Below are 21,057 nucleotides of genomic sequence, written 5' to 3'. Positions count from 1 at the left end.
TAAAGAGAAATCTTGCCATGTGTTACTCGTTTCGTGCAAATCGTCACCACGGAATTGTATCGCCACGCTACGGCTCGTTTGCAAAATGCCGCGGTCGACTTGATGGCGTCGCATCTACACACGCTCCCGTTCGTTCCGCTGTGGCAAATTCCTGACGAGAGCTAGTGAGAAACAATTAACGCTCGTAATATTGCACCTTGTGACGTCAAAGCAAGTTTCCATAGCGGTGAAGCGGATAGTTCTCGTTGATGTAAGTGTATTTGCATGGGATCGGGTTTAACAGGGATCGAATAAGTTTGACGCAACAACGATTGTTTGTACGAGGAAGTTTGTGTAACGTGGGATTCGCGGCTTTCAAGGCTTCTTTAAGTATTACGTTCTAATAATTTATGGTGTTGTATATTCAGGCGCTTTTGTATGTCTTTGTGAGAAAGAGAATTTGGTGTGAATGTCTGGTACAGGTAGTTGAGTTCTCGAGTGTTACAGGTACTTGGCAATTAGTAACACTTGCCGTAAACGTTTGCTATTCCCATTTCCACGATACGCAAGCACTAAAAGAATTCATTGAACAAGCTTCCTCTAGTAATTAAAATTTCCCTTTGTTACGGGGAAGAAAAATATAAGCAAGGTAACGTTTCGATTAGGGAATAGGGAAGAAACAGCTAGCAAAAGACATTGGGGCCGACGACTTTTTCGTCGATTCAGGAAAATGTGGTTGCAAATGAATTCCAACGATTCGTCACTGCAGTAGCATTGTCGTGAGCCGCTCTGGATCGTATTTTAATTAAGCGGATATTCGCAGGATCTTCTTAGCGAACTCAACGAAAGTCTCTGGCATTTGCTTCCATCTCGTGCCCCTGCGTACTCATAGGATGGGTTAACGGATTAAGTTGGCACGCGGAGATCTATGTTTCTCGCGGGATTAGCAATTACGTTAAGTGGGCTGACGTTGGAACGGATCGAATGTTAATTCGGCCCGAGTACGTCGATACACGGCCCTTCGTCAAAGCTTCGCTCTTGATCCTTTGATCTTGGCATCTGTGTCTTCAATTATGATTTAGCATAATGAATGGAACGATTACTTCTGGTAGCCGATAGTTGCAGTATCCACAGTAAACGAAGGAAAGTTTTCAGACAGCATATCCGATTTAATCTCGGTCAATCGACCGAGTAGAATTTTCCAAAGTCTATGCAAATTGTCGGTGGTTCCTCGATAATTTCTTGTGCAAGAATGTTCGTTCGAGAGAAACCACGAAGTTCCTCCGCAATCTTGGCCTGATTCATTTTTAAAGGCTTCTCGTTTCGCACTAAACGGAGAAATATTCTTTTTTTTTCGAGACCGCGTTCCCTGTTCAGAGAAAATCGAGGGAAGGAAGTTTAAACGCGTGGTAGGATATTAAGTTCGGAGATTGTTTGTGACCGGCGAACGCTGGCAACTTAATTTGTTCGACCCGGACGGTACTTTCGGTTCTTGTTTTTCGTCCTATTTTTTTTCCCTTGTAATTTGAACTTTTCCAAAACGCTACATTCGTTTCTTTCGCCTAAGCAATTTCCGCTTGCCTCTCATTCCATTACCGTGAACTGGCGTGACGTTGGCCAAGCCAGTGGAAAAATGTACGAAACCAGAGGAATTCTGGAGGTATCTTCGTATTTTGAGGCTGACCCGTTCTTAATCGTTCAAGTCGCCGTACAACAATTATCAGGAAATGAAACGTGGAGCGCGGATCGTTTAAAAGGAACGTTTTGTCTGCTTATCTCTTGCAATTAATGGCACGACGGCGCTACTCGAAAGAAACTGTTAAAACCGTACACCTTTCCCAGCTCTTGCTGTAATTAACGCCGTTGGTAATGAACGTTTTTACCTCGCCAACATTTCCTACTAAATCACCCAAAAAATGAAAATATCGAGCGAGGCTCGTTTCAAAATAACAAATTCTCTGTATTTCTTCTACGAATTTCGATAGTGCATTGATTGTCAAAAATTACGAATTCAAGAGAATATCACGAATCGCAATTGTATACAGAAATTTCCCAAGGAGAAAATAGAATTTCCTAAATTATTATTGTTAATTAAATTATTTCCTTAATCCCTTGAAAGCATATATGTAATTCCATCTCAGCAACTGTCCTCTTTTTCATTGTTATGTTCCCTTTATCTCTTTGGAATCTACAATCCCAAAGGGAAAGATACGATTCAACGGAGGAAAAAAGGCATCCAAGCAGCGATACAAGCGTCATTTCTCCTACGTCGAACGTGTTACTCTGGTTGCTGGAAAAGGAGGAGGAAGTATCAAATGCAGAGCGCTTTCGAGGCGGGTATCAGCGACGCGATGGCGATAAGATAAAGCGTAATTTACATATAAACACTGGCAGAGGAACGTTTGTATGCAAATTAAAATAAAGCAACGATGAGATTCCTTCAGGTGGAAATTCCCGTGTACGAGTGGGATACACTGTCGAATATAGGTTTCACTTTCCTTCTAAAGCAAATCTTGTATTTCACGCTAGGCCGGTTGGTAAGAAACAATTTCACAATACGAAAGCGTTTTCGAATATTTGAAATAATAGGGATTTCAAGGATTTGCTAGGCGGTCGACTAAGAACGAAAGCGGTATAACCAGGGAAACAGCTTTGTCGAACATACTTCGACTACCAGAAATGAGTTGCCTCTCTCTGTATTTCGCTCCGGAAACATATCTTGAATTTTCTGCATTACAACAGATCTCTTGAGAAAGTTGCGTACTGAAAAATATATCGTAACAAATGCGAGTGAAAATACAACAGAAATAAAATGAAAACATACAGAATATTTGCCGATAAAAATTTCGCAAACAATATTAACGGAGTATAGTGCGAATTTATATCAATTTATCTATATCAATATATCAGACTTCTTTCAAGTCGACGTCTCGACATGTTCTCAAGATTGCATATTAAAATGTGATGTTAAAACGTGAAGGGAGAGATTTTTCGTGACCTATATTTTCCTGATACGCGTAAATAGCACTAGCGAAAAGAAGACGTAGATTTAGCGTCTGTTGCTGACTGGCACGTAGAGTAGGTAGAGAGTATGTAGATGTAGAAATCCATTGCTGCAAGAAGGAGAGACGTAATAAAGTATGTACAATAGTACAAAAGTACGCCTTTCTTCAAGAGACGATATCTCAGAAGGCAAAAGCTGTATGGGCATAAAACAAAAAATATTTTAAAGACGATAATTCTGCCCTTCATACGATATTAAACTTGATGAAACAACGATTGTACTTGTGAGGTAATGTTGCGCTTGTCGTTAAATTTTAATTTATATAATTTATCAAAATTCATTTAAACAAATAATAGTTTCATCCTTGATGATGTTTTATCATTATAAATACTCGAAGAAAGAATGTATATATACACGCTTAAGTGGTAATTACTCACGATTTTATTTTCTCTGCGTCGATACGTTTTGATTAAAAAATATTGCGGCTCTAAAAAACGAACGACGAATTTCTCGCGGCGATTCCTAGCACAATCTCATTTAGAATCACATGACGTATCGAGACTTTCCATTAAGGCCCCTTTCGCTCGATGTTTTTACCGTTTCACGACCTCTTCTTCAACCTCCCTTTTATTCGGCACCCATAAAGAACAATTTCACAGATGGAGCGGCACACTTTCACCTCGAAAGATAATGTCGCAAGAAAACCCGTTGAGAAGATGAAAAGCCACGCGAGGAAAGAAGGCAGGGAGAGTCTTCTGTCGAGACTTCTTCGAGAAACCTGAAACGACACGAATAAACCACGAAGAACAGAAACGTCGAGACGTTCGCGATAGACTAAAGTTCGTGGTCGAAGGAAGATCAGCACTCTTTCCAGGTGATAAAATTTGTCTCGATATCCTCGAAATCAAATACGTCGCTCGACCGGCGAGGCGTTGTTCGTTCAATGTCGATGTGCGATAATAGAATGAATTATTGAACAGAGAGGACGCAGGAGTTAGCCAGTCGCCATTAGATAAAGTTCATTCGACGATTGGCTCTCATCACCGGAAACTCGTCGGATGAATTTGCAAATTTCGGCCTAGGAGAACCTCCGTTTGAATGCCGTGGAACTTCTGCCGCAAAATTTCACCCCTGTTCGTTTGTTCGCGTTACGAATAAAAGTGCCCGCTACTAAAATCGATATTCCATTTAACGAATGCATAATCGATTCAATTAATTTCGTGCTAATTATTTGTCGTGACTTCGGCCCGCTCTTGGATCCGTCAATAAAGCTATTTTCCCTTGCAATTCGTTCTCGCCGCGGTGCCCGAATGCGGGTTAATTAACGAGATATCGATGTCACCGGAAATTCCATTTTTTTTTTTGCCAAGCGAGAATCTTGTTGGACGGTATGCGCGATGTTCACGCGTGAAAATTGCCGCCGAAATAGACTTTCGATTCGATGCAATTGGCAAAACGAAGAGTACAATAATTGCGATTGAAAGATAATTCGATTTGATGGTATAGTTTATAGGAAGATTGATATATATCCTATTTTAATTCTTTAAGTCCCGATTTACGTTGTTGTGTCTTTTTGGCGCGCGGCTTTTTCTTCGAAGATACATCAAATTCCCATAATTCACCTAAATATAATAGCATGAATAACGAATCACTGAAACTTTGTAAAACACTTCACCTCTAAAGTTTCCCATAGTTTGTCGTTCCTTTAGTAAACTTCTCATCATGTGTCTTTCGCTCAAATTCTACGAGCATGCATAATATATCGGTATCAATTCAGAATCAGTGAGAGTGAAACTCGAGTAAAGTTAGACCGGAAAAAGGTAAGGAAGATTGATTGTTAGGTTTTCATGAGCACGGTTTAGGTAACGATATTAAATCAGAGCTATGTTAAGTCCGAGATTCTCGTACATTACCTATCATTCAAAGCATATCTTAGGGAAAGAAATGAATATTCTTTGATTAATTTCTTAAACCGTTAAATCTACCTGTCTGTTATCCTCGACAGTGTAAAGATCGTCAAAGATTTATCGGTAGCGATCTCGTAATAATCTCGTTTTCTGGTTCTCCAAGTTCTCGATCGGCTCTCTAAACTCTAAATAGTAGATAGAGCATAAAAGCTTGGCTGGCTCGTCTTCGTCTGTTTGTATAGTGCCGGCGATATCGCGTATGCGTTAGATGCGATCGAATGTGCAAACAATAATTGTAAATTGACAAATTGCGGCGGTAAAGGGGCCAGAAAGCGAGACCGTGTTGTGCTAGCAAGGCGGGGAAGCGTGTCAACGGCAAACGGCACGCGATTAATCAACGAGGCAATTCATCTTAATGATCGAGCTAAGGCAGCTTGCGCTTTCATGCTCGTAACGTAGGCGCAGTCAGACGTACCAGCTCGGCTATATGCGACGTGTTTATTACTGCTCTCGATGTACATGACCGTGTGCAGCCTTGTTACATGGTACATAAGCCCATTGTTTTCGCGGCGGCTGGTTTAGCCGCGGAGAAACTGCTCCGACGGAGTCAGGATGGTTCACTTGCTAAAACTAGCTTAATCGGTTGTTGTCACTTTACCTCTCTTTCATGAAAGCATCGTGCAGAAGCTACTTGAACCATCGCTATTACCTGATTTTATAATAAATACCGTTTTCGAGATAGAAGGTTTTTAAAGACAAACTATCCGTTCCTTTAGGTACGCCACTGTACATGGCGCTTTTAAGAAGGCAAAACGTTATTTTAGAGAAGGATCAAACCGTCGAAGAGTATAATGGCTTTTAAACAAAACAACATATAAACGAAAATGGTCGTTGAATGTTTTATGATTTTAAAATAATTTTAACAAACCGTTGCCAAAATACATTTATTATGCAACACCGGGTATTATTGTGTCTGCAGTTAGAATTAACGTACAAATATTTTATCGTGTGATTTATTTGAATTTTTTATAGTAATAGAGATTTGCTTTGGAGATTTTTATTTATAAAAAATGTAAACATATATGTATATTCCGTCAAGGTCCTATAAAAGTCGAAAAAGGTATATTCGGTATTGCAAAATATGAAAGAAATTGTTTTTTATGGTTTCATAGTATCATAGTTGTTGGTTGCTCTTTGGGATTCAATATGTGTTATATGTATATATGTGAAAATGTGTATTGTGAAGTTGATTTTGAATATTGCATATTAACGATGTACAACAGTTGTGTAAATTTATATTAAAGGGAACTATAAATTTATTTCTTGCATTATTATATTACACCTATTGTATTACATTGTTATACCTATGTTCCGTGTATAGTTGTACGCATATTTTAATGCATTAAATTTGCCTAATGTTCTCTATTCGTACAGGTTTCGTGTTATCAGTTATCGCCGTAAAATTATTTTCATTAATGTCATTGCATGAAGTGGTATACTACACAATCGTATGATGTTAACCCAAATCGGATAAGTGATTATTTATACGCATCTGTTAATTACGTTACTCACTCTGAGAGTGTTATTTTATTCGTGAAATTTCATTTAATATTTACGTCCTCTATTTATCTGCTCCTTCAAAATTAATTATTTTAAATTATACGCGATAACTCTGCAGATAATAGCTCGTTAATTATAAAACAACCACCAAGTTATTTCCCGACGACACTTTTAGGTTATCAAAAAATGTGAAATCATTATTCTAGCGACAATAGGCGTTCGAGAGTGAGCAATTAGGTATGATATTCAATTTGCAGACGAAGGTCAAAATTATAAAATTTCATATACGTGAGCAAACTTTAAAATATATTTACGTGATTTATCATATTTATGAAACATGACGTATGACACATGAAACATAACAAAGTCATAAATATTGAAATTTGCACGCTTCTACGACTCCTACTTTCATTTCGTCCTAGTTTTGAAAAATGCTTGAATGCTGCAGGAAAGTTTGAAATTATATAACTAAGAGAGAATCGATCCACAGAGTACTACAATATTAAAAACATGTCGACAACGCAGTTGCTATTCACCACAGGATTAGTCAAAGGACTATGATGAAACCGAACATGTCCCTATTAGAAATTAAAATCATCGATCAGTTCCAGGTGTATTCTTGGCATGCGGCAAGTACAAAATGCATCTAATAAACCTACCGATCTTCCAATTTTAACGAATCAGCGAGACTTTCATTAAAGCCGTAGATATTTGCTCCATATAAAATAAAGATATTCTTCACAATTGTACTATAAAATTACAAATTTAAACAACAATATCTGACGAAGGTAAATTAGAAAATCATGTTTGGATAAAAAAGCTGTTCTATATCGGTGACAATGAGGTTCGATCGTGGCGCAATATGATGATCGCGGTAACATCCCCTAGCACCTCTTAATATTAGTGCATGCGCGCCAGAGAAATTCTGTTAATTGCTCGATACCATTCTAATGAGGCCAGGTTATAACCAGACAATCCAATGGGCATCGTAGCTTACGCCGATACCCGATGATTTCGATAGATATCGCAGTCGAAGGCTGCACTCTGTACCATCGACCTAAAACCGAGCGAATTTTGGCGAAAACGTGGAAATGGGGACTTCGAATTCGTACAAAAGTTCGATTTCGTCCAGCCTCGAAATTAGAACAATCTTCGTCGGTTTGGCCATTTAGAAAAATTATATTCTGCCCGCAGAGGCTTTTAATTCATAAGAAATTCGGAAAAATACGATATTCGAATTTTTCACCTAGACATTCTCGCTATACTTGCGATCGAGCGTTCGTTATTTCATTAATAAATGTGCCTGGTATTTTATTCGTGATTTCAGACTCATACAACGAATTGTAGAAACATTCCGGGTTTTTTTTTCATTTAAAACAGCCGGTGCTTGTAACGTTCAAATTCGAGCTCGTTTCATTGTTACCTGAACTCTATTCTACGAGCGGTCCGAATTGCACATGGCCAGAATTTATGCTCGAAAATTCGCTTTTCGTCCCGGGGATATTTGGCACAGAATGGCACGTGAAAAAATAACACTCGAATCTTATGATCTCGCTACTGTCGTGATAACGTTGCTCGGATTTATATTAACTGTTTAATTTTATACGTTTAGCGTAGAACCAACTACAGAAAGCATAGGAAAAGCGAAAACTTTGCAATTGTAAAATAACGCAAGAATTTTGCAATCGTATCATAAACGATAATTACAACATCAAAGTGTTTGTAGATAGTCTTAAACCTTTGATTTCTATGAATTCCGGACGCAACAATTTTTTCAGCTCAGAGAAATATAAAAGATTCGAAGCACGTGGATATTCAGGTACATTCCTGTCCAGGTAAGCGTCCAAACATTTCATAATTCCGCGCATAGAATCATCGATCATGCCGCTGGATGCTCACCATTGTTCTTTCGCCTTTTCTCGCTCTGTTTCCGACCGTACCTCGCTTCGCGGACCATGGCCACACAGAAATAATATCACAGGTTGGCAACATGAAGTGAAGTCTATGACATTGCTTCATCGACGGCGTAATAACTCAACAGGACATCTTAACCAGAATTCATCAACCGAATTGCGTCGTTTGATTACGCAACTTCGCCCATGCAAATTAATGCTAAGTATGTCATATAAACAGTGTTTCTGATCGTGTTCTTGGTTATTCAAGGCTTTCGTTAAACTTGGCTGTAAATTTGTAGATAAACTTATAAACGACTTTTATCGTTTATCGAACATAGTTAATCAATCAATCTCAAACGTGTTTATCAGATAAGAGAATTGTAAGTAGTAACTGAAACGAGTATTAATTGGCATCTGTTGATAGTAACTGAAACAAGTATCAATTGGCATCTGTTGATGTGAATCATGTTCGAATTAGATTTAATGATAAATGTCATCGTTTGTTTAAGATAAAACATAATTTGTTTAAGATAAAGGGATATAAATATTTACTTTTCGCAAAGAACAATTTAAATAGGAATTATTATTCATAGCGATTCTCATTTCATGATAAAGTCTGACATTTTTAAACGGGTAAAGTGCAGGATTTCATAAAACAAGAGAAACAAAAGGAAACATTTGAGAAAACATCAATTGTCAGGGTAAACGATGCTACCAATTAAGTTGCAATTGATCGGAGCGAATGGGATGCGATTGCACATAATCCTTTGCATTAGTTGTTGACGTTCGTGTATTTACTCACCCTGTTCCTGCGCCCAATTGATAAGGGACGGTACACGGGCATCAAAACTGGAATAACAGTTCTCAAAGCGTGCAGAGGAGTCCAGGCCAACAGTCTCGTAATTGGCTTTAACTCCGCAGAGTAATGCCGTCGCGCATGCCGACGATTCTCCGACTTGGGCGTCCATGTTATACGTCTAAAAACCAACAGTGATGGTAGATCAGTTTTAAATCAGTTTTAAATATCCGCTATATTATGGGAAAGAAGATTATTCTCCGTAAAACACTCGCAACCAGGAAGAACATTCGATTCGGTAACACTCGAACGCGTACATATAATTGTAAATGACAATGACACAATTTTTTATTAATGAATCACATACTTTCAGTCGTGTAATTCTATTAATATGAGTCACATTTCAAAACGATATATATTCTAGATCTATTGTATTCGAAGCAATGAGTCACAGTAACCTCTAGCACGATCAATATGGAAGCGATAAGAAATATATTAGCGATAGTAATACATACGATGGCTACAGCATCGACCAAACAATGCTCTCAACATCTCGTGCGATGTTGTATTGATTCTTTATTCGATATCGAATCAGTAGAGATATTAAATATTAAATAATAAAAGTTAGATATTAAAATATATTAAAGATCCTTAACATCATACGTATAAATATCTGCAATTAGAAATAAAGAAAAGGATGGAGAATTATTCAAGGAAGTAGAAATAATTTCGTATTCACCGAAAAATCCTTCCGAAAAAGAAAAGATCATTGCTAATCCATTTGTGTCTTTTCATCTATCACGATAAAAGGAATGCTACTCTTATCAAAAGTAAAGCAAACATTTCACAAGTGACGCGACACGAGCTCTCCATGGGTTGCCTCATAAATTATTTCGGACGTTCGTCGAGCGCATTGTGCGTTATGATAATCGGCCTTTCTTTAGCGACCACGTTGCGGGAAGTTGGGAGGTCAGAGACCACATAGTGGAATAGAGAGAACGGAACCTTGGTGTACATAAATCTTGATGGTATTATCCGTAGAAGGCCGACCTTGAGTAAAATAGTGCTGACATCCGACAGTTTTCTTATTATTCGAAAATTGTACGAACCAGTCGATCGCCGTACGATTTAAGTAATAATACGGCACTGTTATAACCCAGATGTCTGGAAAGGTGCGAGTTTCCGGTTCTGATAACGCGATCAAAAGGCTAGAAAAGCGCTGTTAATATACGGTACTTTGATTCCCTCTCTTGCTTTGCGAATCACAAATGAATCCAGTAATAGAGATCGATATCAATAACGAATACGATATCAGTACTTCGATAAGATAAGGAACTACCTATAAAACTGGACGTCATCTCTTCCTTATTGGTCTTCTGTAACAGTGATTACGAACGGCAACATTATTCAAGGATAAATATATCCTTATAATAACCGACAACTATAGCAATATTCACGATGGAATCATTACGAGAGCGCAACAAATTACTACGTCAAAAGTTTTTTGAAGAAAATGGAAACTCACACTCCGAAGTGGATAGTCGGATGTCTACAAAACCAAAGTGAGTGCTTTAACATTTCCTTGAGAGATCGGTTTATACCTAAATGAATATTCTTTGATGACACGACAACATTGAACAGAAAACAAAGAACTAGGACCGTAACGGTCGGTCTTCAGCGAAAATGATCGATTTTATTTGTCAGCGGGGAGGTGTCCTCGAAAATACGGAGGTTTCAGAAAATACGAGAAAGCGGTATATTTTTTCTTCGAGCGGACACGCCAACGGAGACAGTAACATATACGTGTTCAGATATCAAATCTTTGATAAACGTGACTTACGTTAGGCTACGTGTGAAGCGTCAACGGCGCAATAAACGTAGGAACCGCTTCGCGTGATCTAGAACGGTTGTATATTACCAACGTGTATGAAAGTGCAGGGAGCACGGTCAGCACATGATATATGCATATTTACCGGCTGAGAATTAACATTTCTATGCTGAAATTAATTTTACGTGCCAGTTTATGGCTGTACGTCGCGCGAGGTGTCTGCTTATTGCACTCTGAAATATTAAGGAGGACCGTGTTACCGCGCGGCTATGATTTGGAGAAGTTAAACGGAGTATAATTTCGCTTCTCGAGTATTGAGCTAACGAGAGATGTATATATATGTATATGTTTCGAATCCTTCACTAAGAAAGGAAAGACCAGTAACAGTTTACAACCACATTATTAAATTCGCACCATAGAGGGGTAAAGCTTATCGGAATTTTTCTCTTCGACAATTTCCCCCGACTTCGTTTCTCATCGAGAATATAGCAAATGATAAGAACAGTTATAGTAAAACAAAACACTCAGCCTCTTTTCTAAATCGTCGAACTTCACCCTCTTCCAATTTACATGCGTATTTTAAGGAAAATTTGCAGAAAATTCGCGACTCGCCCTGTCCTTCGCGAAAAGAAACATAAGATCTCCGAACCAAATGACCGTCCAGTTACATTAACCAGTTTATCATATCTTCGTATTAATCGTGGAGGAGGAGGAAAAGATTCGAACTCGCTAAAAACAAAATTGACAGTCCCTCATTCCCAGCCGCAATTTCGTAGCCGACGGTCTTCTTCCCTCAATTGGACTGGATCGTTATAATCGTTGCTCGGGGATTTATATTCCCGACGTCGAGACAGAGGGAACAGGGGTTGGGATTAGTGGTCGGTACAAAATGTTTTCGAGTTCAAAGGAAACGCGACGAACTGCTATAATACCGGTAACTCGTTTCTCTTTCCCAATGAACGTTTGTTTGGTAATGGGCGGTAGGTCCGCGCGCATTTATGACTAGTTTGTAAGCACTTTGCAGCGGGCTTTGTCAAGCAAGACCCCGTTATTCGCGTCCGCGTGCACGAATTTGCCCGGCTGCGCGCCCATGAAAGCGTGTCTCTACATTCACCTAGGGAAGAGTCTTTCAACTGGCAACCTGCTATCTCCAGCCGTTTAAAAAGCCCTATCCAGCATCGTTGGCTGACGTTTTGTGTCCCTCTTTCGTTCGTTCTTTTGTTTTTCATGTTCCGCCACCTCTCTTTTTCGTTCGCTTTGCTACGTGTTTCGAGCGATGCGCAGGTGGTTTTTACGGTTTTGAAACGATTCAGTTACAATCGACGCGTAAAATCGTCAATAAATTGCATGGATTTTTATTTCCTTTTTAATAATGTTTATTTAACTGAAGAAAATAATATTTTCATTCCTCTTCGATTTTGTTCGATGTTATGAGAGAGGTAGAAGGTTTAAACAGCGATGCATAATGTTATGCATTTGTTTGTTCACAAGCTGAGCTTCGAGAGCGATGTTAAGTACCTAAAGGTATAATTTATTTGAGTACGGTGTAACGAATGGACTCTGACGTAATAATGTTTATAGCTAAACGTAAACAGTACCTTTGCTACGATCGTGTACCAGAGATAGTAAACATGGCATAAGCAATAGAATAGATGTAAATGCATGTAAATACATAAAACGTAATCCCAATCTAAACTAGTAATATCAACTTGCACATTGTGTCGCGATAACATCGATAGAAATCGAGAACGATATACGGTATATGTATGTGTTAAATATGGAAATTAGATGTCTCTGAATTTTTTATAGTCGGAAAATTGGTCTCTTAGCACTACACGCGGCAGAGTAATTATAATTTCTAACACAAAATTGAAAAAATTCGACAGAATTTCACAACAACGTACTAAACACAGTATACGCAAGACGCAGAATATATCTGCATATATAAAAATTATACTATTGTTTCTTCACAGAGAGAAGTCTCTAAATTCTGAAAGCACGTTGGAATTGTTGGTTATGCCTACTGGAACTTCGTTTCAAGTACACGCTGTTCTTCCGTAAGAGGATTCAATCCTACACAGACGTTCGCACATAGATGCACGCAATTCAACCAAGTATATAGCCTTTGACGCACGCATTCATAGAGTTCTAAGTTCCAAACACAACAACCATACTTCTCTCTGAGAGTACATTTCTACTACAACACGAACGCGCATTGTAAATGCGATAGTAATTGCCACCTGTTTAGGAACGTCGTGTCACCTGCAGTTGTAAAACGCGCCATTTAGCAGTACGACAATTAAAAAATAACGATACAATCGCTTTCACGAAAAGTGTTCATTGTAGAAATAGCGCGGTGCGCTCGATCTCGATTCTCTCGTGGGAGTATCGATTGCAGAATCAATTTCAATCGCCTACACGACATTTGTTATCGTCACTACGTTTATTTTATTTCAAACATAGAAAGTTCTGTTTAGCAAAACACGCAAATACCAATTTTTAATTTTCTTTCATCATTGATTAAAGCAATCATAAAGCAAGCTCGAATAGCAAAGTACCATTATCAAACCAGCGTTTCGTCTTTTAAATAATTAAATAATAATCAAGAAATCGAAAAAGTCTCACTCGATTCCCCGACAATACCGATCTCTATATCCGATTCTTCGTAGTATCACGACATGTTACTTGGTGTTCATCGTGTGAAAATGGTGGTAATCGCGCTTACTAACTCCACCGAACACGCGACTGGTTCGATCAGCCACGTACACACGTTTACAAGGAGGTGGGAGGACAGCATAGTTGTACGATAAAACGGTCGAGCCATTACTTGGAAGTTCTTTAGCCTGGGATTGCGATCTAAGTTAAAATTAAATCGACCGTCGGATGATACGGCGGACTCGTGCACGCTCATGTGCACTTCTCTGCGAACGTAGATTGCAGACGCTCTCTCCACCAGCGAGCAAGATTTTCCGTTCGTAGCGTGCACCTTTCGTACGTGAGCGGAAAGTACGAAACAGCCTAATACACTTTGGAACGAGGGCGAGGCTCTCGCGACAGATTATACGCTTTCGCGCCTTTCCAGCAGAGGCAAACCTTCCGAATTCGCGCGCCGGAAGTTGCCACGGTGCCCAAGAAATACAAGTTCCGATGCTTTCGTTTAGATCTCTATAAGTGTACTCCCACAGCTGTTTCCTAAACGTTTACGGAGAACTCGAGCTTGTACAGTTCTCGATTGGTTGCGTTGGATTTTGGAAAGTTGGCGCAAGTATAGGTAGAACGTTGGAAGTATTGTGTTGGAGAAGTGCAGAGTTGAAAGATTCCAAAGTCCATTGCAGTCGAAATTTCTATTGGATAAATCAATGTATTGCTACTATCGAGCAAATGTACTAATTTAGATGATACTATTAAATACCATTCGGGAAGAAACTTATATTTTATTTAGAGATAAACTGCGATACACAAACACCGAGACAATGTTTATTCGTTGGATTCACGGCCGCATAAACGTCGAAAAGTTTCTTGCAGAATTGTGCTTAGCGTCGACCTTCGCCTCCTAGAGACGTTATTTGTCGCGCGTCTGTGGACCGTTGTCCTGGCAAACGAGCTCGCCAACTCTCTTCTCCAGGTCCAAAATTTTACGAGCAGCATAAAAACCGTCAACGTGCAACGTCGACACCGAAATTGCGGATACGCGCTTCGTTGCGGCGTTTCGGTTTCATTCTTTTTTCTTCTTTTTCCTTCTCTTTTCTGTTTTTTTTTTTCTTTTTTTTTACCGGCTTCCTACCATCGCGCCGTATCGATCGACAAAATTCGGAAACAGAGAAATTTTTCGACGGGCAAAAATATACGCGCGCTAGTTATTGCGAATCCGCGAGCCCGGGTGCGAACATGTACAACGATCGTAAAACAGAATGAGAAGGGTTTTCGAGCTGTGTAATTCGCCGCTTAACAGGTCCTATATTAGACGGACTAGAATTGAGTGGAAAGAACGAATTACGGCATCGAATTTACATTGGAATATGAATCTCCTAATTAAATACCGTTCGCTCGCGTAACGCCGCCGTGTCGACGCCATAATCGAACGAATAAATTGTTTCCACGCGGAATACGAATTGCGTAAACTGCCTCTGGGATATTGAATGTGTATATCCGTTGGGAGGAAGTTTGAAACAGGGTTCGTAGAGAAATAGGATAACTCCCAAACGATATGATTTCGATATGTTGAAAATAAGCTATGGGAGGTTAGTTCGCGATACTATTTTGTCAATTTTTTCATTAAAATTTTCTGCAATTTTCTATGTATATTTGAACTATGTTCTTCTTGGAGTACATTTGCGTCCACGTATTTGCTCATTCGTTACGAAATTAAGAAAAATAGTAATTCTTTAATTTACATATATTGTTTTTCTTTTTCTTTTTTTTAGGGTTGAGTCTGTCAGACCGAGTTGCACAATTAATCTGGACCCACATTCGGAAGTATATAACATGAATCACAAACGAAGAGGTATCGCGTTAATCTTCAGTCACGTCAATTTCAAGAAACTGGATAAACGAGTTGGTGGGGAAAAAGATTCGCAGGAACTGGAGCAAACATTAAAGTACCTTGGCTTTGACGTTCGAGTTTACGACGACTCGAATGTTAAAACGATATTGTCGACGGTGCAAAACGGTAAGCACACATTTTCCAAAGTCTTGAAAGAAGCTTCTTTGAACTGGTTCTTTGCTTGACACCGTAAGTCATTTTGAAGTGATGAAAAATGAGCGAACGGCGTTATAAATGAAATTCCACATAGATCATTAATTTATCTTGAATCAATATTTGAAAATGATTTATTACGATTTCAATCATTTTATAAATTATTTCCGTTAGAATAACGACATTACGTACAAAATCTGACGCGATCCATTCGATAAGACACGAAAATAATTTTGTCTTGAAACAATAAACTTGCAAATTTCCTCTGCTCATTGAAACAACGAACGCGTGACAGAATTGAAAACAAAAATAAAACCGGTCCAGCAATTTGCAATTGGTCCCTCGATGCTGCCGCGTGAAATTGCATGAAAATCATTCGCGAAATTACGATAAATTTCGGTGGATCGTTTCCGCTTTGAAATTTTTTATTCGAAGTAGCAGACTGCGATGTGAGCGTGCTGGGGATAACGCGATTTGGGGCGCAAACCACGTTTTATTCGTAGCCGGGGACAGGTTTTAATCATTTTTCTGCGCTGCTCGTTAAACAGCGTGCAATCCGTGATGGCAAGCGGAGACGGATAATACGTGAAATAATTCATTTTGACCGTGACTGGGTAACGAATCGCGTATCCATTATTTGGGTAACGTCACTTTGATGTAGTCCGCCATAGTCCGTTTCGACTGAAAACCTGATTCTGCTGCGATTGCCTTCTAAATCGAAATGTTTTCAAACCCGCTGAATTACCTCAAACGAAAAGAATCATCGGTTTCAACCGTTCGATTACGTGTAATTATAAATGTGTCCTGCTGACTGATTATACACGCGTATAAAACATTTAAAGTTTAAACGTATACAATAGTATTATATATATGCATTTCCTCTCGAATTATTTATTAAAAATACAAAAAGAATATTCGTACGAGTATCGTCTGATTAAATCGTTATCTTTTTCAAATTGTTATCTATCGGTAATTTTAATATTAGTGTCTTTTTTCAAATGGAACGAATATTATTGATTCACTACTTATTTCGTATGAAGGCTATATTTGAACAATAATTTATTGACTATCTTGGTGAACATAAATAACAAATACGTATAATATTTTTTACTCATGAGGCTAAGACTAATTTAAGGAAAGATTCTTTATGGGGAATACTACATGTATAATTCACGGAACAATTCAATTTCAAATTCCATTGTATTCTTCAATTTCATTGTGATCTTCAAATTCCATGTAGCGGCACACGCCGTGTGAATTTATACGAAATCCTCAGCAGATTTAAACAGGGGCCGTGACACAGGCGTGGAACACTGTTTTCCAGTGAGCACATTCGAAACATATTCGTCGCGAACTCGGCAAACCGATGTTCCTAAATTCGCTTAGCGTGCGGGGAGCCGTAACGTGGCCATAAAATTCGCGTGGCTTGGCGAACGTTGGAACCTTTGCTCAACAAATCGTCGGTAAACCGTTTGAAAAGAGGATAAAAGCGGAAGCGTAACTGTCCATGAAAAGTCACCAGGAACCGTTCTCGTTCGATTCATTCTTTTCCTTTCCTCTTTCTTCTATTTATCGTTGATCCATTCAAATATTGACACAATAGGCGTCACCACCGTGTTCGACATACATTTATCAAACGCTTTTGTCGACGTCGAACAAAGATGTTCTTACATTGTCGGGCAAGCGTGAAGCTCGTAAATCGTGCGCTCCTGAATCATCCATAGATCGCAACAAACGTTCTGAAGGGTTTCATTTAAAACGCCTTTCCATGGTAGGATTATCCGAACGATGAATTTCAATGAACGGCTTGGTTGCAGTCCGCGTTTTATGATATCTGTATCGCTCCTTTCGTTGGGTCGATGGGAAAACGATAAATCGTCTACTAAATATTTTCTTTACTCTAAGCAGGTATAATATATAATATTAAATGTATATAGAACGATATGATTTAAAAAAGAAAGACAATATTTATGAATTGTACGAGACTCCATGTACTATTGTAGAAGCTGTTGTCTGAATGATCAATGAGAACGCGATGTTCAAATAATGCTTGTAATCTTCCCAAGAAGGATAAAATATTCGACATGATAAAAATTCTTGAAAAGAGTACAGTAACCTATAACGGAAGATGATTCATGCACTCAATTTCTTGCCATTTTAATCACTTAACCGTGATTAGGTCTGTAGCACCTGATTTCGATAAAGTTATATTTGATTACGTGTAGCTAAGACCATTAACGATACCTGAAAGTTTGTAGTGATATCGACAACGTTGCGAGTCCCACTAACGAACAATTCAAAATCAAGCCTATTTCTTCGATAAATATTTAAATACCTTTTTTTAAGTGAAATATTCGTGTTAATTGGTTAAATGATTGTGAAAAAACGTATCGTGAAAATTTGTTATTGAAGTGCTGTTCGGAAATGGAATTAAATTTATTCGTCGCAAAAATATTGATGTATAACTGGCCTATGAAAATTTGTCAGGTGTTTTGAATTCTCTGTCGCATTTTTGTATCGCATAATTGTATCGTAGGATCAATCTCTGGAAGTAGGGTCGATGGAATTTCGTAATATAAACGGGAATATCGTTGAAACGGTGATGGGAAAACAATAGCGTTAATAATGGAAATGATGAATTAAATATTTAACGATGATCATTTAACGATGATTCTAGCATTTTCCCATGTTTGTTTGACTTGGTTTCACGAATAATATATTTGCGAGCATAGAGTAATATTTAAATTATTGATGAAAATATTTATCGGTGTAATAATAAAATAGCGAAAAGCTAAGATATTTAAGATCAGTTTTATTCCTTAAACTGAATTTTTAACATAAAAGATCTCAAATTTTTGTCTCCTTATGACGCACAAATGTCAGATAAAATTCGTGTCACACGCAAAGGGAATGCTGAAATAGACTCGAGTGTTTACACGCGATTTTCTCGTCGTTTTCCAGTCCTCAAACCTCCCTTACAAGACATTCCCATTTGCATGTTTGATGCATAAAAAGTATCTCTGCCCTCAATTTTTCCTCCTATTGAAACTCACAAATTTCGAATAAAATTTGCATTCTCTAAACGTTTCTCCGATATGTACATAGTTGCTGTTAGTGAAAAGCTGTAAGTTTAAATGAAATCTATTTATTATTTTCCGAATTTCTTACTTTCAAACAGATTTAATGCTCCGCTGTAAAATATTTTCAGCGTTTACTCGACAGATCGCTATCTCGTTCGCAAATATCCGAAGAATACTTAACCTGTGGATCGACTCAATCGCGATTATTCTCTCTTAAATTTTTCCTCCAAAGAAGAAAATAAATTACGATGGATTAGGTTGAAGTGCATTTTTTTACTACACGAGATTAAAAAGGCTAGTGACGCAAACAAAGAAGAACGCGGACGGTCTATGAACATTCCTAAAATCTACAACTGCATTCAAACTTCATTCATCGACCAACCCACCGTTCCCTTTCATCCCGATAGTAAACCCACCCTGAATCGATCGAGGATAAATTGACAGAGACTGTTGATCAACCTCGAACAGGGTTTCGCGTTTTTTTGTTCGAAAAATTTTTATATAAAAAGGATTAAATAGCGACAGTGGTCTATCAATGATTCTCATGAAAGTCTTTGTCGAAAGTTTGGCGAGGAAAAAGAAGGAAGGATAACGGGGTCTGTCGTCTCTTGAACATGATTGTCCCATCATGGATAATGATGACGTCGATGAATGAACGTTACGAGAAGTTGCACAAACATCTTACAATGAAACGAGCTCATTAAGCTTCCTTCTGCCAGCCAGGTAACCGGTTTCCACCAAGGTATAACTAGTAGAGACAATCACGCAAAATATATGGGCGTATGCGCGTAGTGGAGCAGAAAGTCGGATGATCGCGGAACTTTATAATAAGCGAGGAAACTTTTCATACTCCGTCGGCCTGGGATGCGTCAAGAGACAGTCGAAGACAAAAGTAACTGGACAGACAGTGGAAATAGGTATGAATGAGATTTCGTTTAAATACGTCTCGTTTACAGAAAAATGTAAATATTAATTTCAGTTATGTACTGAACAATCTATGTACTATAAAGACGTATAGTAAATGAAACTTCAGTTAGAACTAGACGTATAGTAAATGTGTGTATACGACTAATACAAGTGCTAGTACTTACACTATCTGTCTGCTTACTTTTGTCACCGACTGTATTTCATGTACCGTTTATAGCTAGATTTTTCTTTTTTCTTTTTTCTCCTCTTATCCGCCTTGCTTTCCACGTCGTTCATTTTCGTACGATTTCCTTTTTCTTTTTTGTCAATTTTGAAGGCGAAGGACGAGAGTTAAATTCTACTAGATATTTTATGCACTCTACATGTTTGAAATTCTGGGGTTAATAAAAAATGAGCGTAGCCTGTAAACACGGAAATATTTGCAACGAAAAATTTGTATTTAGAGTTACGGGCGTTTCGAAAACGCGGATCACGTTACGTACTTCGTTTCTCGATTTTATTCGATTTTACTTGATTTCAGCTTAATTTACCAACACATGTAAAATTTACATGGATTATTAAAAGCCGATGGCTTGAGTCAATATTTGATTTTTTACTTCTGAAACATACAATGAAAGTAATAAATTCGAAATACATATAAAAATGATAGAAATATGTAGAGAAGTATTGGATGACAAGCCAAAAAAAAAAAAAAAAAAAAATTGCGATCTCCCTCGATGAATGTTGCTGCCGTTCGCAGACATTTTTTTGCACGATTTCATCAGCGACTAAAAGTTCCATTTCAACCGGCAGAACGGGACTTTCAATTATTCCGTGTCGTTACAGTTATCGGGAAATTTTTTGGCCAGTCGACAGGTGTTTTGTAAACGGCGTGTAATTAAACAGGTTTAATGATCGCTGTTTTATTCCACCGCGCACACGTTGGCCACGACTGTGCGAATGAAAAATTGCCATTGCACTATTCATACGATGTCGCCAGATAATACCGTCGCCAACGGAACATTATCAGAACATTACGCAAATACGTCCACTGTTAGTTCCAAATGGGCGATGAGCTGTTTCTTGCAATTTGCTATGTTGATTGTGTTTTGCCTAATGACAATAAAATACATTACTGGCACATCGAGTAGAATATTATATTTTACTGTTTCGTTAGATTAAATTTAAGCGAATATAAATGTTAGCGAATTATAACTGTTGAAAGCTACAAAGGATCTCGTTTTACTCAGTTTTGAAATTATTGCATTTTTTCCATAATTGAGCAGTAAAACAATTTCCCAATTGAGCGTACAAAAGGTAACCAGCGTGTAAAATGTACGTATATGCGGAACACGTTTCAATTGAGTTCAGGAAATCAACGATGTGAACGCGGTATCCAGGATCTC

The 21,057-nt window shown here is 38.3% G+C and overlaps 2 protein-coding genes across 2 annotated transcripts in view; one reads left to right on the top strand and one right to left on the bottom strand.

Annotated features, from left to right (window-relative positions):
• LOC138184902 (alkaline phosphatase) overlaps positions 1-21,057 on the bottom strand; it is a 243,450-nt gene that overhangs the window by 76,271 nt on the left and 146,122 nt on the right. The window contains exon 3 of the mRNA XM_069123343.1: positions 9,148-9,322. Within this exon, the coding sequence (XP_068979444.1) occupies positions 9,148-9,322 (175 nt within the window). The remainder of the gene's footprint in view (positions 1-9,147; positions 9,323-21,057) is intronic.
• The window catches only part of LOC138184906 (caspase), a 35,560-nt gene continuing 25,056 nt past the window's right edge, over positions 10,554-21,057 (top strand). Inside the window, exons 1-2 of the mRNA XM_069123350.1 lie at positions 10,554-10,703; positions 15,394-15,638. Of these exons, the coding sequence (XP_068979451.1) occupies positions 10,600-10,703; positions 15,394-15,638 (349 nt within the window). The 5' untranslated portion in view covers positions 10,554-10,599. The remainder of the gene's footprint in view (positions 10,704-15,393; positions 15,639-21,057) is intronic.

This window comes from Bombus flavifrons, chromosome 11 (assembly GCF_040668555.2).
Source record: "Bombus flavifrons isolate JBK064 chromosome 11, iyBomFlav1_principal, whole genome shotgun sequence".
In the NCBI taxonomy this organism is placed as follows: Eukaryota; Metazoa; Arthropoda; class Insecta; order Hymenoptera; family Apidae; genus Bombus; species Bombus flavifrons.
The sequence above is the reverse complement of the archived record's forward strand: the minus strand, read 5'-3'. Positions and strand labels throughout refer to the sequence as shown.